This window comes from Primulina tabacum, chromosome 2 (assembly GCF_025594145.1).
Source record: "Primulina tabacum isolate GXHZ01 chromosome 2, ASM2559414v2, whole genome shotgun sequence".
NCBI classification, from domain to species: domain Eukaryota; kingdom Viridiplantae; phylum Streptophyta; class Magnoliopsida; order Lamiales; family Gesneriaceae; genus Primulina; species Primulina tabacum.
The window spans coordinates 47267198-47292629 of NC_134551.1; the positions used below are offsets into that span (position 1 = coordinate 47267198).

Genomic DNA, 25432 nt, shown 5'->3' on the forward strand with positions numbered 1-25432 from the left:
TGGTTGAGCCGTATCTCAATTTTTAATCTCCAACGTTAAAAGTTTTTCCAAATATTCTAGTGCTATTTGGAAGAGGAACAAGTAATCCGGTCGTGAACCTGATTCGAAAATTGAAGAAAGGAGATTCGAAAAATGTACGTGGCATTTACAATATGAGCTACGTTCGTCTATACCGGCGTAGTTGAAGCCAAGTGAATATTTACTAAGGTAAAAGTTTTAAACATCCTATGTATATTTATTTATTAAAACCATACAAGTGCTCAAACAAATATTTTGATTGTCAAAATAAAATAAAATTTTAAAACTTTCGCTGTGTTTGGGCACGAGAAAACCGAGATCCAACATATATTTCACTTAAATTTTTATTTCAATTTTGTTTTTGAGCCTGTAATAGATTGGATACTCATGATTATTCTTCTTCGGTTCCATTGGTCCTTTTAGTTTTTGTTCATATTAAATTGATGAAATTAATTAGTTTTTTGATCAATTTGAATTGATCTATCTATTCTTGCAAATCGGAGTAACCGAATTGATTGAAATAATCATTTCTATCAACTTATTTAAATAACCAATGTAAATGTTGAAAAATTGAATGAGACCTTTTTGAAAAAAAGAGCATAATATACAAATATATCTAATAAATTAATCATTAATCATGATTCAAATAGATGGTTTGTAAAAAGGATTAGTACAAAGCAATTTGCAAATATTTCCTATACTATTATCATATACAACCAAACAAGATGAAAATATTTAGTACTCCTCCGATAAAATTGAAGGCTCGCACTAATTGAAACATGGTGGACAAAGTGGCCAAGAGCCAAGCCAGAGCTGTCTAATGTGCTAGATTTCTGCTCCACAAAATAGAAATCAATGTTTATTTCAAATCACGTCTTTTATTAGAGGACAAGACCACACTAACGCAAATGCATAAGAATTCACAAGTTACCATAAAACAGAAATCATGGTTTCTGTAAAGTTATGTTACGTTCCCATATGACTTCCGTAAGTCACCAACTCCAGATACTACTATAAGATATGGAGTTTAATTTACACAGAATGAAAAGAGATGAATATATCAATCTAGTTCCACAAGTTGTGCTCTTCTTTTCTCGGCAACTTTCTTTCTTATGAAAATGCCCCATCTTAGAGCTGCTTTAAGTTTGAGCCACCCAACAGCAGCTTTACCAGATGAACGTGTTTGATCCTCGTCAAAACCAAAGTTTGTAGGCATAGTCGGGGTGTAAGCTGGATAAGCATAGCTACTATCTTGTGTAGTAAATGAATCATGACCATGTCCACCCATGCTACACATTCGAAGTAGATGCTGCATATCTTCATTTTCAAGAATTTCATTACTTCTCACCCGAATTTCATCCACTGGAATATCATCATATCCCTTAAATGAAGTGGAAGTCGATGGGCCGCCAGTGTGGAAGGTTTGCATGTTTGAGATTGGGGGACCAAGATTGAGTGTATCCTGATTTTGAAACAGTTGAGCTTGTTGTATTGAATGGATAAGCTGACTCTGAGGAGTAAACGAAGTATCATCTAACTGAACGGAAACTTTGGTATTCATGTTTTGCGGTTGTATAGAATATAGACCCTCATTGTTGTCACTGTAACCTGGTGAAAAAAGGTAGCATTTCTTTAGCTAGTAAATTTAGTGTAATGAAAATAAATTCAGTTTGGTAAGCTAAAAATATAACTATGCCCTTCGGATAAGCAAAAAATACAGAGAGACGAATAAAGGCAGTTACCCACCTACAAAATAAACAAAGTCGTTTATAAAAATTATTATTTGTATAGCCAGACTGCCCATTAGCTTGCATTTTAGATTAAAGCTGAGCAATCAGTTACCTCCAATAGCCAACCCGGGATTAATTGACGGATGCTCAGAAGGAATCAAGGCTGGATGACTAGGGATACTAAGCTGATCGAAAGAATTTGATTGGTTTTGTGAGCTTTCCCTGAAATCATTATGGAAAACATCTGATCTTTTAGTCTGACCAAAGCCCAGAAGAGATTTGCCATCATACTCTATCACATGCGCCCAGTTGTCATATGCCATCATCACCAATGAGTCAACAGAGACCTGTAATAGTAAACCGATATATAGTCCATGTTCAACTACTCACGTTTCAATAGAATGATGAGTAATATTCCTTGCCCAGGTTCCTGATCACTCGATTATCGGATAATAGCTAATCAAACTTGGGAGAGAGCTAGATATGTGTATTCACAAACTAAAATTTACAGTGGAAAGATATGAAATAAAGTCAATGACTAGTATGATTTAGAATCCACTCAGCTCATAACTTTCAAATAGAGTGAATTGGAAATAAATTAAACTAGCCGACCCTCAATGTGGCAGTTCTGAGTTAAAAGCTGGAACTTTATGTTTTCTGTTTAGTTTAAAATGGTTGCAGGTAAAGATAATTTGACCACACACACAATTAGACACTTCGAGATAAAACATGTATTACGAGATCACTAACCTTCTGATTATCAGAAAGAGAATCAATTGAATGATATTGTCCACTAGCAATCAAACCACTCAATTCATAAATACCGTTAAACACAACCCCCACATTTCTCGGCTCTTCAGGATAGTAGACATAGAGTTTCCCACTCAAGACGCACGTCTTTGAATGCTCAACAAGGAGATCCCACATCTTATTTGACATGCCACTTCCCAGGATCTGCAACAAATAGAGGAATATACATCATGAGCATTGAATATGTGCAGATACGGGATATTGACCAAACAAGATGATTAAGTTATGATCCATTGATCCTCACGGTTCGAAGTTTTTGTGAGTCCTTCACCACAAGCTGCAGGAAGTGTTCTACTGTATATATCCCTGCTTTATTAAGCCTCTTGTGGAATGATCCATCTTTCCCAATCTTTACCAGTCTCCAAACTTCGTCACTAAGTGCAGGTGGGTAATGTTTCTTGTACACTACATGATCAGAAATGCTAAGAAACAACACCTAACTTATGCACAAAGAAAGTCATTTACTGTTTATTTCTCAATGCAACACAAGCTTACATTCTCCTCTGTGATCCTTGACAGTGAAGGCCTCTGTTTTGGCTTCTCGAACTCGAATGGCCTCACAACTGCCAGAGGCAACTTTCAAACCAAGTCTAAATTTTCTGCTCCTAATCCAACTAGAGTTATCAGTAAATGTGATCTCCCCAAGGGTTCCAACACCTTCCTTTAAAACCACTTGCAAGTCCCCTGTCAGAAGTGGCCTCTTTCCTTCACGTTCTTTTACCATGTGAGACTCGAATTCTTCCTAACTCCAGCCATCGTCATCTTCACTGTTGAAGTCGCCTTCGAGGACAACAACGTCTAATTTAACAGAGGACTCTGGACCTGATGTTACAACGTGTCCAGTGTTTGAATCGAGCAAGACAATATGGATTGCAGCACCATGCTTCCCCTCCACTTTTCCACCCGTAAAAAGAGGTAGTGACGGCTTAGACTTGAAGTGAAGCTGCAAATTTCTTCCATCAGGACCTTCAATTCTTTTTGGGGAAACCCTGTTTTTGTTGGAGATCAGCATAAACACGCTAAGGCATCTCAAAACATAGGAGGCAAGGTCACTTCAAATATTGAGAGACATATATTTGGTTCACTAATTAGATAGAGAGAGAGAGAGAGAGAGAAACAGAGATTGAACTTCTGAAACAGTGAAACTTGTAGTCTATCAGTGAGTCAAATCATACCTTCCATTGATTTTGGCAGTGGCCAATCTTGCCAAGGCACGCTCCACCTCTTCACTAACCTAGTAATTAGGAGGTAAGAATGCATGCAGGCAATGAATTAAGATCCATTTATGCATCCAATATGATTTGTATAAGTATATACAGAGGAAAATCGAAAAGAGATGATTGTAACAGAAACAATCCAAAGACCACTTTACGTAACTTTAACTAATTTCAGAACTCCAATCTTCGCAAAGTATTACTTGTGTAATGGGACAATTGAGGAGCACAATGGTTGCTGCTCCTCCCATGTAAAACTTCAAATTTTTTACCTATTTTTTTTAAGAGTGTTTCAAATTCCCATAATATCATAACCATCAGATGAATTCTCAGGTTGGCCATCACAAGCAGCTTGGTTAAAACGAAAATACAATGACAAATGAATCGGCACATAAAGCAAAAAAGGTTCATAATTTTAATATCAAAAAAAGGTTATTGAACGCAATTGTAATTTGTAGCAGAGAGCATATCCTACTAGTTGAACTTTATGTAAAGTATATGTTTATGTCCATTAGAACTCTAGTAAGATGAAGTACTACTTGTTCATCACTATTTACAACGCTGTTATGCGCATGCAATGCTTGTTCTGGGTCATTAATTCGAATCACAAAAATCTCACAGTAACTTATTTTATCTGTCAAAAATCGGACTGCAGCTTCACAAATAAAGAGAGATAAAAAGGGGAAGTCGTAAAACAATTCTAAATTGCAATTCATTCTAAGACGAGGCGTGTATGCGGCAACATGTTGTGTTGGGTACGTGCATTTCAACCGGCAGAAAAAGAAAATCACAATTAGAGATGAGATAAAATTTAACAAAAAGTCTACACAATCTTACAACTCTCCGAAGAATTGGTTCCAAGGACGAGCAAAGCTTCTGCAGACTGTCCACCTTCAGAGCCTCAACAATAACACTGCATCAACCATAAATAGACATAAAAACTTACAGAAACTCAATCATAGCAACAACTCTAATAAGGTAAATTACCTAGCAAGAGCAGGGCGTTGTCGTTTCCGATCAGGCTGACCTTCCTGGATACCACTGGCGGAATCCAAATCACGTTTTTCTCTCGCAGCCACGCTGTTAGATCCTTCAACATACCGAGTCGGCATCTAGAAACCTTCCCACCGAATACAGCCTGAACCGGTAACGACAACAAACGATCTGTTCAATACTTCTGAGATCTGATCTGAGTCTTGAATCACGGGAAGTCAACAGTTCCAGTGATCACAGTCACTCGAGAAGATTCCGACACTGGACAACGGGGGATGCGAAGTATATGTAAGGCGGGAAAAAATTGAAAGATCCGGGAAAGCGGGAGGGGGTTTCGAAGAAAATTCAGATGGTTTCTTGGAAACTACGTTAGTCGTTGAAAGCTGAGAGTTTTCAACTATACCAGACTACCATAGAGCTTTGTGCTACCGCCAGAGAGAGTGTCAATAGCAAAACATGTCAAAGAGAGTGTCCAATCCTACACAATTGCATGTAAACCTATAGTAAAAAAAAGTACGTCTCTTGTAAGATAATTTAACAAATTTCTATATGTTAGACGGGTTAATCTTACTGATATTCACAATAAAAAGTAATATTTTTAACATAAAAAGTAATATTTTTCATGAATGACCAAAATAACAGACTCGTCTCACAAAATACGACGCATGAGATCGTCTCAGATAAATTTTTGTCGTAAAAGAAAGGCAATACTACATTCACCATGACTTAAAAAAAGGCTTGTATTTTAATAAAATAGTATAGATGTACATGTGCTTGCTGTAAATTATTTAGTAAGTTGTTATCATATTAATATATATATATATATAACTATATTTAAATATTATAATTAATTTTTTTAGATTTATGAAAAATATTAAATAAATAAAATAATTTTAATATTTTACACATCTATATCATATTTGTATTTTTATTACATTTAAATCTCTAAAAATATAAGATAAATACAAACTTTATGATGCAAAATATAATATCAAAATAAACTTGGTTGTGTGTTTGTAATTTTAGAAGTTGTTGGATTTATTTATTACATTTCACAAACCTCAAAAGGTGTATATAATATTTAAATATAATTGATTTTTTTGTAACTATGAAAAACCGAAGAAGATGTGGATGTAGTTATCCTTTATTTAGTATTAAAACCATTGGCACGTGTTGCACTCTTATGTATAAAAAACGCTTTTGGGAAAAACTATAGATATTATAATAAAATTAAAATTTTCTAAAATGGATTTTTATAATAATTTTATGTTATGGGAGATTATCATTTAAAAATTCAAATTATAGATAAAAATATATATATATATATTTGTTTGTGTTGTTAGGAGTAGGACACAACAATGGATGTGCAAAAAGGGTGTTTGACTGTGTATGGGTATTATAATTTATATATTGTTGGGCTACGAGTATACTCTTATAGGGCCCGAGCCATTTAAATTTTAAATATTAATATATTATTTTAGATTGAAAATATTTTGTTTAGCGATTAAAAGGAACAATATCAAGTTGTTTCAGAATCCACTATTATTTCTATGTATTTACTTTTTTTTCGTTGGATACCATGAAGTCAAGTTGGACAAGCTAATCTTCAAGATATTGTTGATCGTGTAGTCATAGTCTAGGGGTGTCAAAATGCAACACGACCTGTCAATTCGACACGACCCAACACGAAGAAAATCAGGTTCGGGTTGGGGTTTTTCGGGTGGGGTTCGGGTTAGTGCCAGGTTAGACGGGTTTCGGGTTGGGTCGGGTTGGGTCGCGGGTTGACCCGAAAACGTTTTTTTTTTAAAATATTACCTATATTTTTATATATTGTATATTTGAACAAAATTTATTGTATATTTATGTGATAAATTTTCATCATTTAATATTTATTTTGTATATTTTTTAAATTTTTAACAATTGTTTATTTGATTTAGTAAATATACTTTAATTTTCTATAATTAAATTTTCAAATTTAAATCGAAAATTTTGTTATTATGTGTTTAAATTAAAATATTATTATTATTATTTATTATTTCGAATTTTTTTCATTTATTTTTTTTTAAATAAATAAAATTCGGGTTAGACGGGTTAAGTCGGGTTAGACGGGTTCGTGTTCGGGTTGGGGGTTTTTCGGGTTGCTTCGGGTTCGGGTTGGGTTCGGGTTGAAAAAAAAATAAAAAATTTTCGCGGGTTGACCCGAAACCCGACCCACCCGACACAATTGACACCACTAAGCCATACTAATGGTCATGTTGCATGTCTATCAAGCTGTTTCCAAGAGTTTAACCTGACTGCATTAGAAAGCTCAAGCAACAACTTGATTTCTTATTAATGTGCAAGTCAGTCGTGTACATATTAGCGTGATACTTCAGGAGATCACTTGACCAATATCTAACATTACAGTTGTCCAAAAATGTGTTATAATAAAACAAACATACGCGGATTTTTCCTCTCTCATATATCAACTATTCATAACCAGTTTATTGTTATATTTAGATATATATCAAGATGCATTAACTGTTGTGTACCATGAAGGACAAAAAGACAAAAGGTCGCTTGTTTTTTTTTTATCAACAATCAGTACAAATATCTGTTTGATGGAGATCTGACCTTTGAAGGAGTTCATCTGTATAAAGACATGATTCAAGATTGAAGAAAAATACTGAATCTTTCACAATCTATCTTATCAAAGATCTCGAGTACTCTTTACTAAGCTATCTTCAAACTTCTCTATAATACACATATTATTCATATATGACAATGGAGGATCAATTTTGTGTTGTCTTAGATTCATTTTGTAATAAGACCTTGATTCCATTATTTTTTTTATTTTTGTTATAAATATAAAAAAATACTATAATTATAATTATTTTGCGGGTCTAATGGGTCCAGCCCGTTTAATTTCTGGTATAATCGAGTTAAGTACAAGTCTTTCAATATTTAACGGATCAAGAGCCGTTCCTCAGTGAACTATACTCATCATCATGTCTAATTTAAAATTAAATCAAAAAATATATATACTTACAAAAAATAAGTCATTCATTCTAATTTTAAGTCAAATGAGTATAATAAATTTGAGATGTAGTAATTTTGAATTTTATTTTATGAGGAATATTAAAGTTAATAATTAAGACAAACGACAATTCATGGGTTAATAGAAATACAAATATTTGAAAATGTATTTTGTTATAAATATTTAATAATATGCTAGAAAATCAATCGTGTATATATATTATGAGACTTAAAAGTAACTACTTGTACGTCTTTGTATAACAATTTTTAAGTACCAAAAATATCCCCATTAAATTAAAAAATAAGCAATTTTTATTTAATAAAATATAATAAAACTTATTTTAATAAATTTGAAGCATATTATATGTATATGTGTGTGTGTATATATATAGAACATATCTTATCCACTTCCATTTTAAAAAAAAAAATATTCTAAAAGATTTATAAAAATATTTATCTATATTTTAATTTACCATATCACACTTAATAAAAAAATATATGAAAAAATTAATGATTTAAAAATAACAAAAATTATCATATTTAAATCATTATTTTAATTGTGTAAACATGCAAAAGTATACAAAGAGGCACTAGTTTTTAATTATATTTAAAGTGATAAAATATATTTTATAAATGAATATGTCTCTTGCGAGATAGTATCACGAACATATTTTCATGAGAAGAGTCAACTCGATTTATACTTAAAATTAAAAATAATAATTTTAACATAAAAAATAATATATTTTTTCTGAAATTCGGTCAAATTGAAAATCTGTATCACAAAAATTAAACTGTGAGACTATAAGTTTTTGTTTAAATACTGACATTGTAAATAAATTGTGGTAACTATTACCGTATCGAATTAATTACATTCTCTTATTATGATTATTATATTTCCAACAACCCGTAAACTAACATATGAAATATCATTCCATCTTTATGTTCTATTGTTAGCAGTTTTCCCATCACCAGAGAAATATTGGTTGAGTTCTCCTTCCATGTATTAGTTTCTCGTGCATTTCTTTTTGTGAAAATGCAGTTGCTGAAGAAATTTTGGAGGAAACATATAGGCGTGAGATGGGAGTTAATTTACTTCACAGAGTGAATATATATATTGAACCGTAACATGAAAAAGTTGAACAAATTAAAAGAGTATGGGATCAGATGAGAGCTCATGTCTAGTTTTTATTCTTCTGTGTCTTTCCCTTCTTTTTCTCTCTTTTAGATCGAGGCTTTGGGTGCGACCTCTTTTTTGGAGCCTTCTTGAGTTGCTTTTTCTTCACAGGGATCCTCATCCTGCTCTTATCGCTCGATTCCATATATTCTGGGTCTCTTTCCATCTTCGGCGTATCAATGGGACAATCTACCTCTCTTGCTATTTCACTCGTTGTGACCATGATTTGCATGTCTCCGTTGTCATACATTGCCGTACCTTCCAAACAAGATGCACATAATAAAGCTGTTATTTCTTGTAAAGAACCAAGAAAGAGCCATCAATGAACAAAGTTGAGGCAGAGGCCATTGAAGGGGGTCAAGGCCTATATATTTTTCCTACAGAATCGAACGAAAGTATCTACAAATCAAGGTTGCCACACACACATTCAATTTTAAAGGAAGTCTTTGATGATGCAACACCAGTTTGCTTGGTACTTTCACTAGACAACGTGTCTACATGTGCACACTTAAATATTCCCTAGCATCAATTCAAGACAGTGGGTAATAAATTGTGAAGGCACCTGAAACCGATGCAACTGGTTCTATTGCCTCCTCATCTTCATGTTCATCATCAGATTTGTCGGCATCTGGACAGGAATATGGCGGAGGACCACCATATGTAACAAAATCTCTTTCCAATTTTCTCTGTAGATACAAGAACTATCATTAGCTCAATCAAAAAATGAATCTTCTCATAACATTAGGCATATTTCAGAACCAACAAGGACAATGTTGAGCAATCACACAGATGCAACATAGCTAAGTCATAGCAATTTTCTCTGCAATAAACACATCAGCAATTTTTTAGAAGGCTTATTAAGTGCACGAAATATTTCAAAATTTCAAATAATTAGTCAACACAAGCGGTGTGGTATAGCATTCAAGTAAAGCATTTCCCGAGCTACTTTACAAGGGTTGAAATTCAGCCATCGTGTATATCCTTGTGAATTCAGGAGTGGATAGTCTGATAACATAAAAAATATTTCATGTTCACGTGTTTTTGCTGCATCTTTATGAACTTCTGTCACCAAATACCTGACCAACATGCAAGTGTAGGTCATGGACAGTAAATCGAGGTCTATATTCTCAGGTCTCCTGCATTTATGTAATGGGATGTGTTAAATTCTAATAATATAACTGGTTTTTTACTATATATCCCTATGCTCGAACTTTTAGTAAAAAAGTTGATAACTCGCATTCATAAACTCTTCAGAGAGAAAGTAAACCTTCTGCTAAAGAGAGGACATTTACAACTTAGAGTTGTGAGGTAAGAGCACCAACACTGACAAATCTTGGAGTGCCACCGATTGAAATAGAAGCTTCGGAAAAGATATCATATGAACTAGTTAAACTTGACATAATTTTCTTTAGAAATGCTCCCTTTACAAATCTCCACCGAGCAAATGCAAAGATAAGGAAAGGAAATGGTTCCAGATTTTGGAGGGGGTTCACATCAGGATCAAAACCATTGACATCTCAAAAAACCAGTTTGGAAAATTTTAGCAATCAACTAGCATTCTCATTTATCTTCAGGTTAAATCAAACTCGCACATAAAGAAAATACCATAATAAATTCCGTTACTGTGAACAGTCGAACAATATTATCGGAAAAAAACTTAAATTGCACAGCTGCAATGAAAAATTAAGAAAAAGTCCATCAATGCACAGACATCAAAACTTCAAGTTCTAACCTTTTTGCGCCGCTCAATGCGCTTTCGGCGTTCTGCCTCTTCCTGCTTCTGCATAGCTTCTTTTCTTCTCTTCTTCTTCCTCTTGTGGAAGCCAGTGACAAAATCTCTGCAGATGCCCAGTCGCTCACGGTCAAAATGTTAAACTATAAATAAAACCTAACAAATTCATGCCATACTTGTTACAGGAAAATTGGTAAAAAAACGCACTTGAGATCTTTTTCATTGAAAGATACTGAAAGAGATTTGTTCTTGAGGGCTCTCTTTTTTATGTGGCGGGATCTCACAAGCTGAGGCTGGGAACACCCATCGTCAGCCGCCGCCTCCTCATCCATGACCATCGCGGTTCTACAAATCGAGATTAACCGATTTAGGGTTTTAGAAGCACGGATTGTGGGAAATAGGTTAGGTGTTTCACTTGTACGTAGTGCTGCTCGTGTTGTAATTGAGTTAACATCTTATTTCCATTATTTTATTATATAAAATTTTAGTTATTTAAATAGGAGTTTGTTGATCGGTTAGATTCAATTTTACACAATTTTATTTCCATTTTCGATTTTAAAATATATAATCTAATATCAGAACTATTTATTTCGGGGCAAAAATTTGTGTGAGAAAGTCTCACGGGTCGTATTTTATGAGACGAATCTCTTATTTGGGTCATCCATGAAAAAATATTACTTTTTATGCTAAGAATATTACTTTTTATTGTGAATATCGGTAGGAATTGACCAATCTCACAGATAAAGATCCGTGAAAACATATCACAAGAGACTTATTCTTATTTCGGTTCAATATATTCTGTTTGGATTTTTGCTTAGGTTAGTAATTAAAGTATATTTTAAATTATAATATATTATATTTTAGTTATATTTTGATTAAATCTTGAAATATAAAGTATAACTTAATTAAATAATAATAATCAAATAAAAGTAAAAAAACTAAACTTGGTTCACTAAATATCATTACATGAAATGTATAATTTACATTTCTGTTTTTCTTATTAAAACAAGTTAATTGAACGGTAATTTTTAAAATTGGCTAAGAAACATTGTCCTGAATTCGAAAAAATGTCATAAACACTCATTTCAGTATTGTTGAACTAGTCAAGCATGCGAGATAGTGGGACAATAGTATGCAGGCTATAACATAATATACTCGTTTCTATGTCAAATAAACTGTGTAGACAGTTTAAAGAAATAATGAATGTTGCTGACATTCAAATGCACATGCAAGATTTGTATGGTGCTGAAACTCGTACAGTGATGCACACTACTTTAAAGGAGTTTGTGACTACATGCATTCAAGACGGGGCTCCGACCCATGAGCATGTTGTACATATTATTGAGAAAGTTGTGGGTCTGGAATTGATGATTTCCAACGAGTTACATGATGACATTGTTGTCAATCTCTTAGTCATTTGACGGGTTTTTGTTGAACTTCAATATGAATTATATAGAAGCTAGCCTTGAAGAGCTAGTCAATATGCTTATGACTTATGAGACCACCAAAAAGAAAGAAAATGTTGTTTTCTTAGTGGTATTTTTGTCATGGACGAAAAATGACCCACAAGATAAGGGGAAAAAAGTTATGCCCCTTACAAGAAAAACAAACCCAATAAGAATCAAACTCCAAATGATACTTAAAAGGCCCACAAAGCATGATAACTCATAGCATGTTTGTTTCACTATAAGAAAAGATTACCAAAGCCCATTTTCTAAGGAAAGTGAAACTTGCACATGATCTATTGGATTTGATACATACAGATGTGTGTGGTCCACTAAGTGTTAGCTTGATATATGGTCAGTCCTACTTCATTATCTTTACTGATTACTTCTCGGGGTATGAATATGTGTATTTAATGAATACAAGTCTAAATCTTTTGAAAATTTCAAAGAATTCAGAGTTGAAGTAGAGAAAAAGTTATGAAATAGTATTAAAACACTTCGATTTGATCGAGGTGAAGAATACCTTAGTACTGAATTTCAAGACTACCTTAGAGAGGATGAGATTCTCTCACATTGTACCCCACCTGCCACACCTAGGTTGCATGGTATGTCAGAACGTCGTAATCGGACATTGATGAACATGGTTCAATATATAATGGGATTCACATAATTGACTCCATCTTTTTGGGGATTTGCACTTGAAACTGTGACAATGTTGTTAAACCAAATTCATATAAAGGAAATTGATAAACTCTATATGAGATATGGATGAGAAAGCCACCCAAATATTATTTTATAAGAATTTGAGGATGTCCTACTTATGTGAAACAAATAAATAAGAGACAAATTGGATAGTAGAGTCAATTTGTCCTACTCGATTTCTAAAGAATTTTGCTGGATACTATTTATATGATCTCAAAGAAACAAATTTTTTATTTAAGGGAATTTTACATTCTTATAGAAGAAGTTTCTATTTGATAGAAAACTCGCGATGATAGAACTCGAAAAGATTGTAAATCGATCACCACTTCTGAAATAGTACTCACACCGCAACAGTAAGTTGAGGAAACACAAGCTCCTAAAAAATCTAAAAGGGTCTCAAGGCCATCTAAAAGGATGAGCCTACTTCTTGAAGAGGGCCAAGACGAGCTCATTCCTAGATGTAATCCAAAAAACTTCAAATAAGTATTATCAGACACTGAATCATCCAAATGGTTTGAAGCCATGCAGTCCAAGATGGACTCCATATATTCAAACAAAGTATGGTCCTTAGTTGATCCTCCCGAGTGAATTGTTCTCATATAAAAGAAGCTTGGGGTGAATGAAAATGTAGTGACCTCCAAAACAAGACTGGTAGTAAAATGATATACTCCAAAGCAAGGTATTGACTATGCTGAAACATTTCTCCAGTTGTGATATTCAAGTTCATTATGATATTGCTAGTTGTAACAGCATGGTATAACTATGAATATGGAAGATGAATGTGAAAACATATTTCCTTAATGGCGACATTAAAGAAGAAATTTATACGTCTCAGCTTGAAGGATTCACTTCAGAAAGAAGTGAGCATAAAGTATGCAAACTTCATATACACATTCATAGACTTAAAAAGGCATTGAGGAGTTAGAACCTTATATTTGACAACACTATAAAAGATTTTTATTTTGTCAAGAATTCTGAGCAACCTTGTATATACAAGAAAATTAGTGAGAGTGCAGTGACATTCCTAGTGCTTTATAATACTCATTGAGAATAATGTAAGGATGTTTTAATCAGCTATATTGTGGTTAGCTAGCAAATTCTCAATGAAAGATATGAATGAAGCATCATATGTATTAGAGATACATATATGAGGATAGACAAAAGAATATGCTAGGACTTATCCAATCCACTTATATCGATACCATACAGAGGAGATTTTCTATGTAGGAGTCCCATAGAGAATATCTCCCAATGTGTCATGGTGTGACTTTATCTAAGTCTATGTGTCCTAATACTGACGATGAGATAGAAAAGATAATTCACATCTCATATGCATCTGTTATAGGCACTATAATGTATGATATGATATCTATTCGACCTGATATTGTCTTTGCACTTTGTATTGTAATTAGATCAGTTGAATCCTGATCCACTGCATTGGAAAGCCGTTAAAGATATTCTTAAGTACTTAAGAACTTAAGTACAAAAGAAGAACTAAGAATATTTTCATGGTTTACGGGAATTGATAATTAAATTGGAAGACTATATTGATTCTAGATTCCAATCAAATGTGAATGATTCGAAATCAACCTCTAGATTTGTATTTAAGCTCAATGTTGACATTGTCTCTTGCTAAAGTTCCAAGCAAGACACCACAACGGATTCAACCACTGGTGCACAATACATAGCTGCATCACCTGCAACAAAAGAAGCTATTTGGATGAGAAATTTTCAAGAGCTCGGTGCCATTCCTCAAGGAGTTGATCCAATCCGGTCTACCGCGACAACACCAGTGTCGTTGCGAAACCAAAGAAACTGAAGTCTCATTAGCGATCACAACATATACCAAGTAAGTAACACATAATACGGGAGACTGTACGAAGAGGAGACATATCAGTAAAGAAAGCCACCTCTACATATAACGTTGTTGATCCACTGACGAAGCCCTGTCAGGACCATTTTTCTAGAAGCATCTGGAAGCAATGGGTTTGAAATCTATGGGTAGTTGGCTATAGGGCAAATGAGAGATTGTTAGAGTAGGTGTCCAGTGAGCCAACTTGTGGCTTGAGCTTTATTGAATCTTATATAAAAACAATATTTATTTTAATAATATTTTACGAGTTTATCCAATTATGACATTTACTTTATTTGTATACACATGCAAGCTGCATAGATAACATCATTGAATATATTATAGGTACCATGAGGTATGTAACGCCCCGAAAATTTAAAAGTCCACGCGAACCACATGCTCGAGTTAATAAATTCCTTTATATTTTAATTAAATATTTTAATTGCATGAATTAATTATGTTGTGCATATTTACATGTTTAAAATATATTTTTCTACATGGTTGCATTAAAATGTATTTTTTAAAGGTTATTCGAGTTGCGATCGAGGAATGGAGACTGATGGCTGAAAAATAGAAAATGTTTTTATTAAATAATTGTTTTTAGTTATTTAAAATATGGGTGATGCTTTTTCATATTTTTGAAAATAAGGGGTTTTGAGCTGATTTTATATGTCGGGACGTAATTTTTATCGGTGTTGATTTTTCAACAAAAATACGAACTTATGGGCAACCCGGCTAATAAATTCACAAACTTATTTAAGCAAAATTATTTTTAATGTTTTAATTAAGCACTAATGGACCTAATTTACCTACTTAGTAGGCTTAAGTCTTATTAGTAACTTAATTAAGTATTTAATGTCTTAAACCCCACCCAAACCCTCACATCACACGCCCCACACTTTCAATTCTCTCCAAAGTTTCCCTCAAATACACGACATACACATGCAATATTTTGAAGGAAAAATTTGAAGCTTTCAAAGAAAAATCAAGCAAAGGCCTTCCTCGTCATCGTTCTTCAATCGCCAACATTAAATCGTGCGTTAAACACGCAAAGGCACGCCATATTCTTTCCTTCAAACATCTATCACACCATAGTATTTTATTTAATGAATTTTTACATGAAAACAAGTCACACAATTTATAATTTTCGTAATTATGCACATGCTTGTGTTTGAACCCTTGTTATTGGATTCAAAACATGTTTATATGATTGTTAAAGGGGCTTTCATGAATAGGATAGGATCAAGGATGATTTACACAAGTTTTAGAGTCATTGAAAGCAACAAAAACGCTGTACAAAACAGAAACACAAAGCTGGAAACACTTTTCTGTCATGGAGTTGAGGGGGCTCGGTTTTATGAGTTCAAGGGCTTGGCTTCGGCTTGGTTGGGACCAGGGTTTGGCTAGGGTCCGTGAGGGGTCAGGGGAGAAGTCCTAGTCCACGCTAGGAATCGAGATCAGGGGCTAGGGAGGAGTCCTAGCCCGAGAAGCAAAGGGTGCAGGCAATGGTTGTGCAGCTTGCGTAGGGTTAGTGGCTCGGCTAGGGCGCTTGGGGCTGGGATAGGCTGGGTCCTAGGGGTCCTAAGATGGTGCACTAGGGTCTGGGTAGGGGCTAGTGCGGCTTGGGTGCGCTGTGGCTCGAAGGAACATGATGAAGCATGGACAACATGTTACGCGCGAGGCTGCTGCCACTGGTTCAATGGCTTGCTGCTCACGTCTAGGGGCTTGGGTTGGTCTGGGCTGGGCGTGGTCCAGGGAAGGTTATGGTCAGTTGGGCTCGGTGGTGGCTCGGTTGGAAGGGTCCTAGTTGGGTTAGGAGTCCTGGAAGTGCAAGAAGTCTCACTCACACAAATGCACAGATTTGGGTCGAGTTCCAGGAGGTTTTTGAGCGGGCCAGGGCTGGTTTTTCGGACTGGGCTTGGTCAGTAAGTTCCCTAGGTGGGTTGGCTCGGGTTTGGCTCGAGGTGGCTTGGGCGTGGCTCGAGTAAATTAGGAGATGGCTCGGTTTGTTCGATAAGGTGTCAAAAACAAAAATAATAAAGCTAAAATTGAATCCATGGGTCCAGGGGTGTGACTCGTGACTTGGAAGGGTAGAATAAATAATAAAAATGATATGTTTAAAGTTTGGGATCAAAATATGAAGTTTCGGATTTATCCGGGATTTAATCGCTGCACGAAATGTTAATTAAAGAATTAATGGAAACGCCTAGATATTAGCTTAATAAAATTATGAAAAAATATATTTAAGCTCAAATAATTATTAAAAGTCTAAGTTTTCAATTTGGGAATTTTATATTAAGGTTTGGTTTAATTCGGGATTAAAACGCAGTAATATGTTATATTTAAAGAATAAATTAAAAGTCATCGATTTTAAGCCAAATAAAAATATGAGAAAATTCATGTAATGTTAGAGTCAACGGAATTAAGAAAATGTCAAAAACGTGAAATTTTACGTCTAGGGGTAAAACAGTCATTTTACATCTAGAAATTTGTAAACGTCATGGCAGTGCCCTGAATGCTGTTTATGTGCTAATATGATTATTTTCAATGGTTATGGGTGTTTATGAAATTTTATATGTTAAAAGGATTGTTTTAAATGTTTATGAAATTTTACATGTTTAGGGATTTTCATGTCATTTTAAAGGTTTATGATGTTAAAATGTTATTTTAAATGTTATGGATTTTTAATATGTTCAAATGTTTATTTTAAACGATTATGGATTTTTATGATAAAACGATAACGTTAAAAGATATGTTGCATGCTTGTTTTTAAAAGGAAAATGATATTAAATATATGATTTTTATAAAGTGATGAAAATGCTAAACGTTGAAGGAAGTGAAGTAATTGTGAATATTGAGGATATCATGATAAGAATGGGATATCGTGAGGGAAAAGGCCTCACAGAGAGCCCATTTATGGGAGGAGGACCAGAGGGTGCCCGACGATCGTATTTCCATTCGATGAGGATAGGCCAAGGCTCAGTTGAAGAGAGATCATTGATGATGTTCCCGCCGCCCAGTACTGTGGTACATGTAGCTGGATCCATCGACTTTTGAGGATGAAGAAAGTCACAATTAACTATCTGAATTCAATTAAAAGGAAATGTTTATGATCATGATAAAAGGATACATGTTATGAATGAGGAAAAGGAAAATGTTGAGGTTTAAAGTACACATGTTCGTAATGAATATGTTGAGGGTGATGTGAAAATATTTACGAAAAGGTTTACGAAAAGGTTTATAAAAAAGTTTACGAAAATGTTTATGAAAAGCTTATGAAAATGTTTATGTTTAAAATTGATGCATCATTATGAAAATATTTTTATTTAAAGTTTATGCATCATGAAAATATTTACGAAAATGTTATTGTTTAAAGTTGATGCATCATTGTGAAAATGTTATTGTTTAAAGTTTATGCATCATGAAAATATTTATGAAAATGTTATAGCTTAAAGTTTATGCATCTTCATGAAAATGATATCTTAAGTACAAGTATTTTTATAGTTGCATGTGATCTATATATGTATTATTTGTTATCAAGATTATGGTGTGTTGAGTCTTTAGACTCACTAGGTGTGATTGATGCATGTGATTTTGATTATGTATATGATAATGGAAGTCTTGATGGTTGACTTTGCTGGACTGAAGGTGCACATAACCCAAGAACCGACGCTAGTTTTCCGCACTAGTTATGATTTATGATTTTAAGTGATGTTAAAGATATTTTATGACTTTTATTTATGAATGGTTTTTGAGAGGTTATAGTATGGGCTATACTTTTCAAATAATGTTTTTAGGTTGATAAAACGTTTGACGATTTTATGCTTTAAACTATTTCTTTTGGATTTTGAAATGTCAGTTGGTTTGGTTATTTTAAAATGACATCAAAAATACTTTATTATTTTATGCAAGTGTTCAGCTGATGCAAGTAAGGGTTTTTTTAAAAAAATTTCCTAGTACTTTTTAAGAAAAACGAATAGCAGACGTTTCAAGGTGTATCTCTCAACGTAAGATCATAAACTCATTAGGAATCATACCATGTATTCTAAACAGGTTCCTAGTCGATTCAGCTGTCTAAAATAAGGATAAAGGTAACGATATGTTTAATTGGTAATGACACGAAGATATACATTCATACAGATGTGTGATCATTGATGATGCACTGAACAACCATCCCCCAAACTTTTCAAGTGGTTATCACTTAGAGTGGAATAATATGTGATTATTATTTTACATCATTAGTCATTGACCCGAGATAACATAGAAGCTCTACGTACTAGCATGCACTTTGATCCGTTTACTAACTCCATTGAGAGTCATCAGGTGACGAGGTTGGGTGTAGTTTCAAAATACATAGGAGCCAATGTATTGTAGTCGGAAATTAACCGCTTACCTTCAGGTAAAGATATTCTATGTGATCTGATTAGTTAATAGTGCAAGGTATCTCCAACCAAAGCAAGTCATGTTTTTTAGGGAAAGATGTTTTCTTAGCTGCACACACGATGTCAGTATTATTAGTCAAATATATATCACATTGTTATCGAATTAATTTGCAACTTCCGATATACCAATGGTTGCAAATTCAATTGGGATATATAAGTTAAAGGGACCGTACTGTACGCTAAACATAACTTAATGTTCTTCCAAGAACTACCGGGGATACCGAGGGGATCATGGGGCGATGATACTAGACGCTCTTATCATGATTCAATGGGTACAATCATATTTGAGTTCTGAAATTTTTGATCAAGTGGTTGATGAAAAGAATGAGACTAATTAGGATAAGTCAAAATAAAAATAAATGATGTTCTATATCACATGAAGTTGGAGCCACCACCTGAACATTTTTTAAAATACAATGTTGATGCGGCATTGTTCTTCCATCATTTCACATTGGTTTTGGTGTTGGATCTGGGTTTTTTCGTGCCCAAAACGCAGCGGAAGTTATAATATTTTATTTTATTTTGACGTTCAAAATATTTTTGACACTCGTATGGTTTTAATATTCTTAAACATTCACAGGATGTTAAAGAATTATACCTTTGGTGAATAATTTCACTTGACACCAACTACTCCGGTATTAGAGGACGTAGTTCTTGTTGTAAATCCCTACGAACGTTTTCGATCTACTAATCAGGTCCACGATAGGAATATATGTTCCTCTTCTAACTTCCACTAGAAAGTGTTGAAGATTTTGTATTTTTGAGAGCAAGAAACAAAATTGGTTCAAAACCCTTTTGAGAGCAAAAATTTAGAATAATTGCCGATGGAATTTTTTTGAGAAAATAATAGTATAAAATCGATGGAGACTTTCCCCTTCTTTTATTCTACTAAAGCTTCGGTCATTCCAATCCCTTTTAAAGGCAATACATAATTTTTATTATTTCAACTAATTGCAATTTCCTTAATTAATCACATTAATTAAGTTAGTGGATTTCAAGATATATGATTTATCAGTTAATTAAATTTTTTTAATTAATTGATGTTAATATTTGATATTAAATGCATGAAGGATGATCGAGAGCCTTGATCAATGTGTTAGGTGTATGTTAGGATATTTTACTGTTTTATTCATTTTGTTAATATTTGATATTTTTAAAGTGAGCCTGGTTTATGGCCCGTTCCCACCCCATGAGATGTATTCATCATGTGCCATGGATATTTAAATGTAATTATTATAAATACTGGGAGATCAAGACTGGAAGATGGTGGGCTCAATGCACAAGATGAAGACATGTAAAGTATTGGAAGCTTTTGTAATAAGTTGCATTTGCATCCTTGCATTCACCTAGGTTTTGGACCTGGATCCATGTTTGGCTCGCATAGATCTAATAGTGTAGGCGATCGATCATCTTTATCTGTTGTTGAATGTCATATTATGATATATGCGATATATAGTAATATGCATGTATGTATATTATTAAATAATATAGTTGCATGAATCCGGTAAACATACAAACATGGCACACGATTTTTAAATTAAAATGATGAGACAATTTTAAAATTAAAATCCCTCATTTTGAATATGATTCAAAATTTATATCAAACTGAAAAAGTAAAAATTAAAAGAGTTTAATTTTTTCTTGCCTTCCATCAATCGTGGTTGCATGTTGATCGCTACCCGTGGACAGTGTCTGGCTCATATTATTGGGAAGGCCTGGACACCGGAAAGCTGTGACTTCCACCGGACATATGATGTGAATTGAGTAGAACTCCCATGACTGCGGCTCATATTATTGGGGGAACTCATGGCGACCGTCCATTACAGTTCAATATTGATGGGTTGGTTTGACACATGAAAATAAACGACGTCATATTATTGGGTCCTTATTAAACGTGAGGCAAAACACGCGGAGGTTGCATAGGGATGCAATTGGATTCTACCTTTTAGAAATTATAATTGGCTGATATTATTCGGGATTATAATTGGCTAATTGGACTCTACGTGCCAACTAAGGAAATACGATTTCCCTTTTTCATCAGAGGGTGGTGGAAATGTCAAAATAGTGGGAGGACAATTTATAAAATAAAAATCCATATTTTATATCTTAGAATTATTTTAAAATTATCAGTAACCATTATCTGTTTTCATTTTTTAGTATATTTACGATGACTGCTCGTAACCCGCTTTCAATCATTCTCGATCAAAACAAATTGACTGGCCCTAACTATAATGATTGGTTTCGAAATTTAAAGATTGTTCTAAACTCGGAAAAGATTGCGTATGTGCTTGATAAGAAGCCACCGAAGGAGGCAGCTTCGGACTTCAGTGAGACTGAACTAGCTAAGCTTGAGAAATGGTGGGACCATGATCTCCAAGCTAAAAGCTATATGTTGGCTTCTATGTCGAATGAACTGGAGAGGCGGTTCGAGGAGGCTGCGAATGCTGCTGACATTCACCTTCATCTGAAAGAGTTGTATGGAGTACATACTCGCTCAGAGAGACATGCTACTGTGAAAGAACTCATGACTACACGTCTGCGAGATGGAACTTCTGTCCATGAGCATGGTGTTAGGATGATTGGGCTCATTGAGAAGTTGGTGGGACTCGACGTGGTTATTCCTAGTGAGCTCTCGACTGATATTCTCCTGCTGTCACTACTCCCCTCGTTCAATGGATTTGTGGTTAACTTTAATATGAACAAGCTTGAGGCCACCCTTGAAGAGTTGTTCAATATGCTCACTACTTATGAGGCCACAATCAAAAAGGAGAAGTATGTTCTTCTTGTGAGTTCTTCGTCTGGTACGAAAAAGTGAGCCCCAAATAAAGGCAAGAAGCGTTCTGCCCCTCTAAAGAAGAACAAGCCCAACAAAAAACCATACAAGAAACCTACTTCGGGGCCCTCAAAGCCCGACAAGTCAGAGCATGTCTGTTTCCACTGAAACAAGCCTGGACATTGGAGGCGTAATTGCACGGAGTATCTTGCCCAGAAGCGTTCTGGCCATGGTATGTTTTATATTGAATTTAATATTTCTATTAATTCCTCTTCTTGGGTATTGGATACCGGATGTGGTTCTCATCTGTGCAATGATTTGCAGGTGATGGGAAGAAGCAAGAGGCTTAGAGATTGTGAGACTTTTCTAAGACTAGGAAATAGAGCAAGAGTTGCTGCCACTGCCGTCGGAGACATTACTTTAATTTTAGACAATAATTTTAAGTTGTTTTTGAGAGACGTTTTATTTGTCCCTGAATTGGTTAAAAACATTATTTCTATTTCTATGCTTGATAGGGATGGTTATTCTTGTATTTTTGCTAAAGGTGTTTGCAATTTATACAAGAATGAATATTTGATTGGAACTGGAGAATTAACAGACGATCTCTATAACTTAAAATTAAATGATATTCAGTTAAACAATATCCAAGTGCGTACGAAAAACAACAACAAAAAAAAGAAAAATAGAAGATCCAAATCCCGCACAAATATTGTAACGTACCGTGCTTTTTACTACTAAAATTTGCGGAAGAATTAAAAATTTTCTGGAATGCGAAAATAAAAGCAATACGGTCGTCACTACATCGTCCGTTCACCAATAAAAATTTGCTGAAAAATGCTTGTTTCAAACATCGTAACCCACATCAAATCAGAGTATTTTAAACTGCATAAAAATCGTAAAAATAACGTGGGCGGTCCTCGGGTTTAGCCTCCCGCTCAGTCCAAGCCTGCTCCTTGGTCCCCACCTCCTGTCTCCTCATAAACATCCTCACCTGCATCGATCAAGTCTAGTGAATCTAAAGATTCAACACGTATAAACTGGAAATAACAAGTATTACGTAATAAAACCACATGCAACTTTAAAATAGGACATACATACTTAAAACTTGAACTTGCACTAAACTGAACATACGTACATTACATAGACGTGCCATAACGTGAAAACTTTTCATAAACATGCTTGCATACTGGTACATACTTGAACATACATGAACTTCATAATTTTGCGTAGAGAATGTTTCAAGCAAGTGACCCATATCATAATCGCCTTATCAGACTTAACCACAGTACTGGGATGACAGGGACGTATCCACTGCCACATACATGAGATCCCCGTTCATAATTTAACGGGCTGATTGGTCCACGTTCATGATTTAACGCTTTCCAATCACGATCTAAACCCATTCATGATTTAACGGGGTAGAGAGGTCCTCGGCCACGTTCACCGACTTCCAAACCCATTCATAAATTGGTCACAAGACATTTAGCATATCTCAAAAATTTAAAAATATTTTCTTGCACGTCGAACATACTTACTTGGCGTTGTGGGATTCGGTGGACTTCGATTGGGGCCGTTGCTGCACATACTAATCATGAATTTACATGCTTAACTTGCATTGCTTAGACGTAGGTACACATGCTCACCACCAAACTCCATCAACACTTAAGGCGTTCTAAGACACTCGGGAATTGACCTCATTTAAATCAATGTACTAAACCATCACAAGAAATCCCAAAACAAACGATTAAGTTTTCCCCAATATATGAGGTACACGGACCCCGGGACTAGGTCCGTGTATGGGTCCGTGTATGTGCGCAAAGAAGGCACCAACAAAAGGAAAGGACACGGACCCCGTGCCCTGGTCCGGCTCCGGGTCCGTGTAGACTCGGTAAAAATACACTACGAAGGATATAAAGGCACGGACCCCGTGTCCTGGTCCGTGTGGGGGTCCGTGTACTCTCGCAAAAAGGATAGTCAAGAAGAAACAAAGACACGGACCCCGTGCCAGGGTCCGTGTTCGGGTCCGTGTACTCTCGTTGGACGCGAACTCACGAAAATCATGTACATGTCCTGCTTACATTCTAGACTTGTTCGTACGGACCATGAACCGACACCTCGAGACACATCCTAACATGCCATAACATCAAACCAACTTCATACAAGCACCCAAAGCAATGACGTCCACCTTACGACACATACAATTCAAAAACGTGGCAATTGACACCAAATCGGTTCCTACGTCTTCTAGTGTATTCGAGTGCCTATCAACACCGAACGACATGTCAAATAACAACCCAACATCATACTGATCATACCTAGACGAAGCAATGATCACCCTTCGATTCTCAACGAAGCCTGCAACAATAAAATCTCAAAAACGCATCAATACATAATTTTCTGAAAAATGCAGTTTGAGCAGTCCCACAAAAAACGTCATAACTCACTCAATTTTTATCCAAATATTTCGAATTTACTGTCAAATCGAAGGTATCGAAAAGTTCTACAATTTTTGTGTTGAAAGTTTTCTCAGAATCACGACCGAAAAGTCGCAGTATTTAAAAAGACAGTAAAAACGAGTTTTCAGATCTAGAAACTATTTCAAAACTGATCCAAACCAATTTCCGCTCAAACAACGAACGTCACACATAAAATTTTACGCATAAAAATAACACGACACATAATATGACGAGATCGATGCAGAAATAACAGAATATACGTGTCTTTTGATGATAAACTTTACCGAAACGGCGATACCGAAGCGGAGAAAGAAGCGAGGTTGATCCGGGACGAGCGTGGCACTAAATTCTTTGAAGAAAACCCGACTAAATCTCGCAGGATTTCCAGAAGAAGGGGCTGCTGCTATTCTTCTCTTAGAACCCTAGTTTTGTTCTCTCAAACATAATAAAACTGATTTGCAAATATGTGTGTGTGTGTGTGAGGCGTGTGAAAATGTTTTTGTGTGTGTGTGTGTAGCGTGAGTTTTAAAATAGTTAGGGACTAAAATTTGCTCATTTAAAAATTATCAATTTAATTAAAAACGCTAATACACGTCTAACTATAACCAATTCCTTAATTAAAATTAAGCACACACTCATTTATAAAATTCTCTAATATGCAAGATAAAATAAGCAATGCTAACTTAAAAGTTTTGAAACTCTAAATCCCTAAATTAATAATTTAGGCTTTAAAATACTAAAACTTAATAAATTATCTAAAACGCCCCATTCTTGACTAAAAATTAAAATACCCCAATTTTAAAGTACCCAAAAATCGTCACCGGTCTTTTCCTCGATCCCGGCTCGAGTAATCGCCTGAAATATGAAACTCGAAAACATTTTAACGTGCATCTCATAAACATAATTAATTTAAAATAATGCATTTAAATAAATCATGCATGGCTAAAACTCAATTTAAACTTAAATAAATGCTTTAATAATTAAATAAATGCATGAGTTATACGTGTATTGAATTTGGGCACTACAAATATGGTACGCTAGATTAGGTCATATTTTCCAAAGAAGGATGCACAAGC

General features: G+C 34.7%; 2 protein-coding genes and 1 pseudogene across 2 annotated transcripts; 1 reads left to right on the forward strand and 2 right to left on the reverse strand.

The window, feature by feature from the left end:
- Positions 1–864: 864 nt before the first annotated feature.
- LOC142533193 (calmodulin-binding protein 60 C-like) lies at positions 865–5098 on the reverse strand (annotated as a pseudogene).
- Positions 5099–8847: 3749 nt separating this feature from the next.
- LOC142533200 (uncharacterized) lies at positions 8848–11110 on the reverse strand. Its single transcript, XM_075639885.1, has 4 exons — positions 10894–11110; positions 10687–10792; positions 9517–9640; positions 8848–9212 (listed from the first exon to the last, which is right to left on the reverse strand). The coding sequence occupies exons 1-4, from the start codon at positions 11022–11024 to the stop codon at positions 8959–8961; spliced, it is 615 nt and encodes a 204-aa protein (XP_075496000.1). The 5' UTR covers positions 11025–11110; the 3' UTR covers positions 8848–8958.
- Positions 11111–21294: 10184 nt separating this feature from the next.
- On the forward strand, positions 21295–21942 carry LOC142537790 (uncharacterized). The gene has a single exon (XM_075643285.1). The coding sequence runs from the start codon at positions 21295–21297 to the stop codon at positions 21940–21942; it is 648 nt and encodes a 215-aa protein (XP_075499400.1).
- Positions 21943–25432: the final 3490 nt, after the last annotated feature.

Coding starts and splice junctions, on each gene's coding strand:
- LOC142533200 (XM_075639885.1), bottom strand. CDS start 11,024: ATGGTCATGGATGAGGAGGCGGCGGCTGACGATGGGTGTTCCCAGCCT. Junction 10,793..10,893: donor TTCAATGAAAAAGATCTCAA/GTGCGTTTTTTT, acceptor GGGCATCTGCAG/AGATTTTGTCACTGGCTTCC. Junction 9,213..9,516: donor ACCAGTTGCATCGGTTTCAG/GTGCCTTCACAA, acceptor CTTGTTTGGAAG/GTACGGCAATGTATGACAAC.
- LOC142537790 (XM_075643285.1), top strand. CDS start 21,295: ATGACTGCTCGTAACCCGCTTTCAATCATTCTCGATCAAAACAAATTG.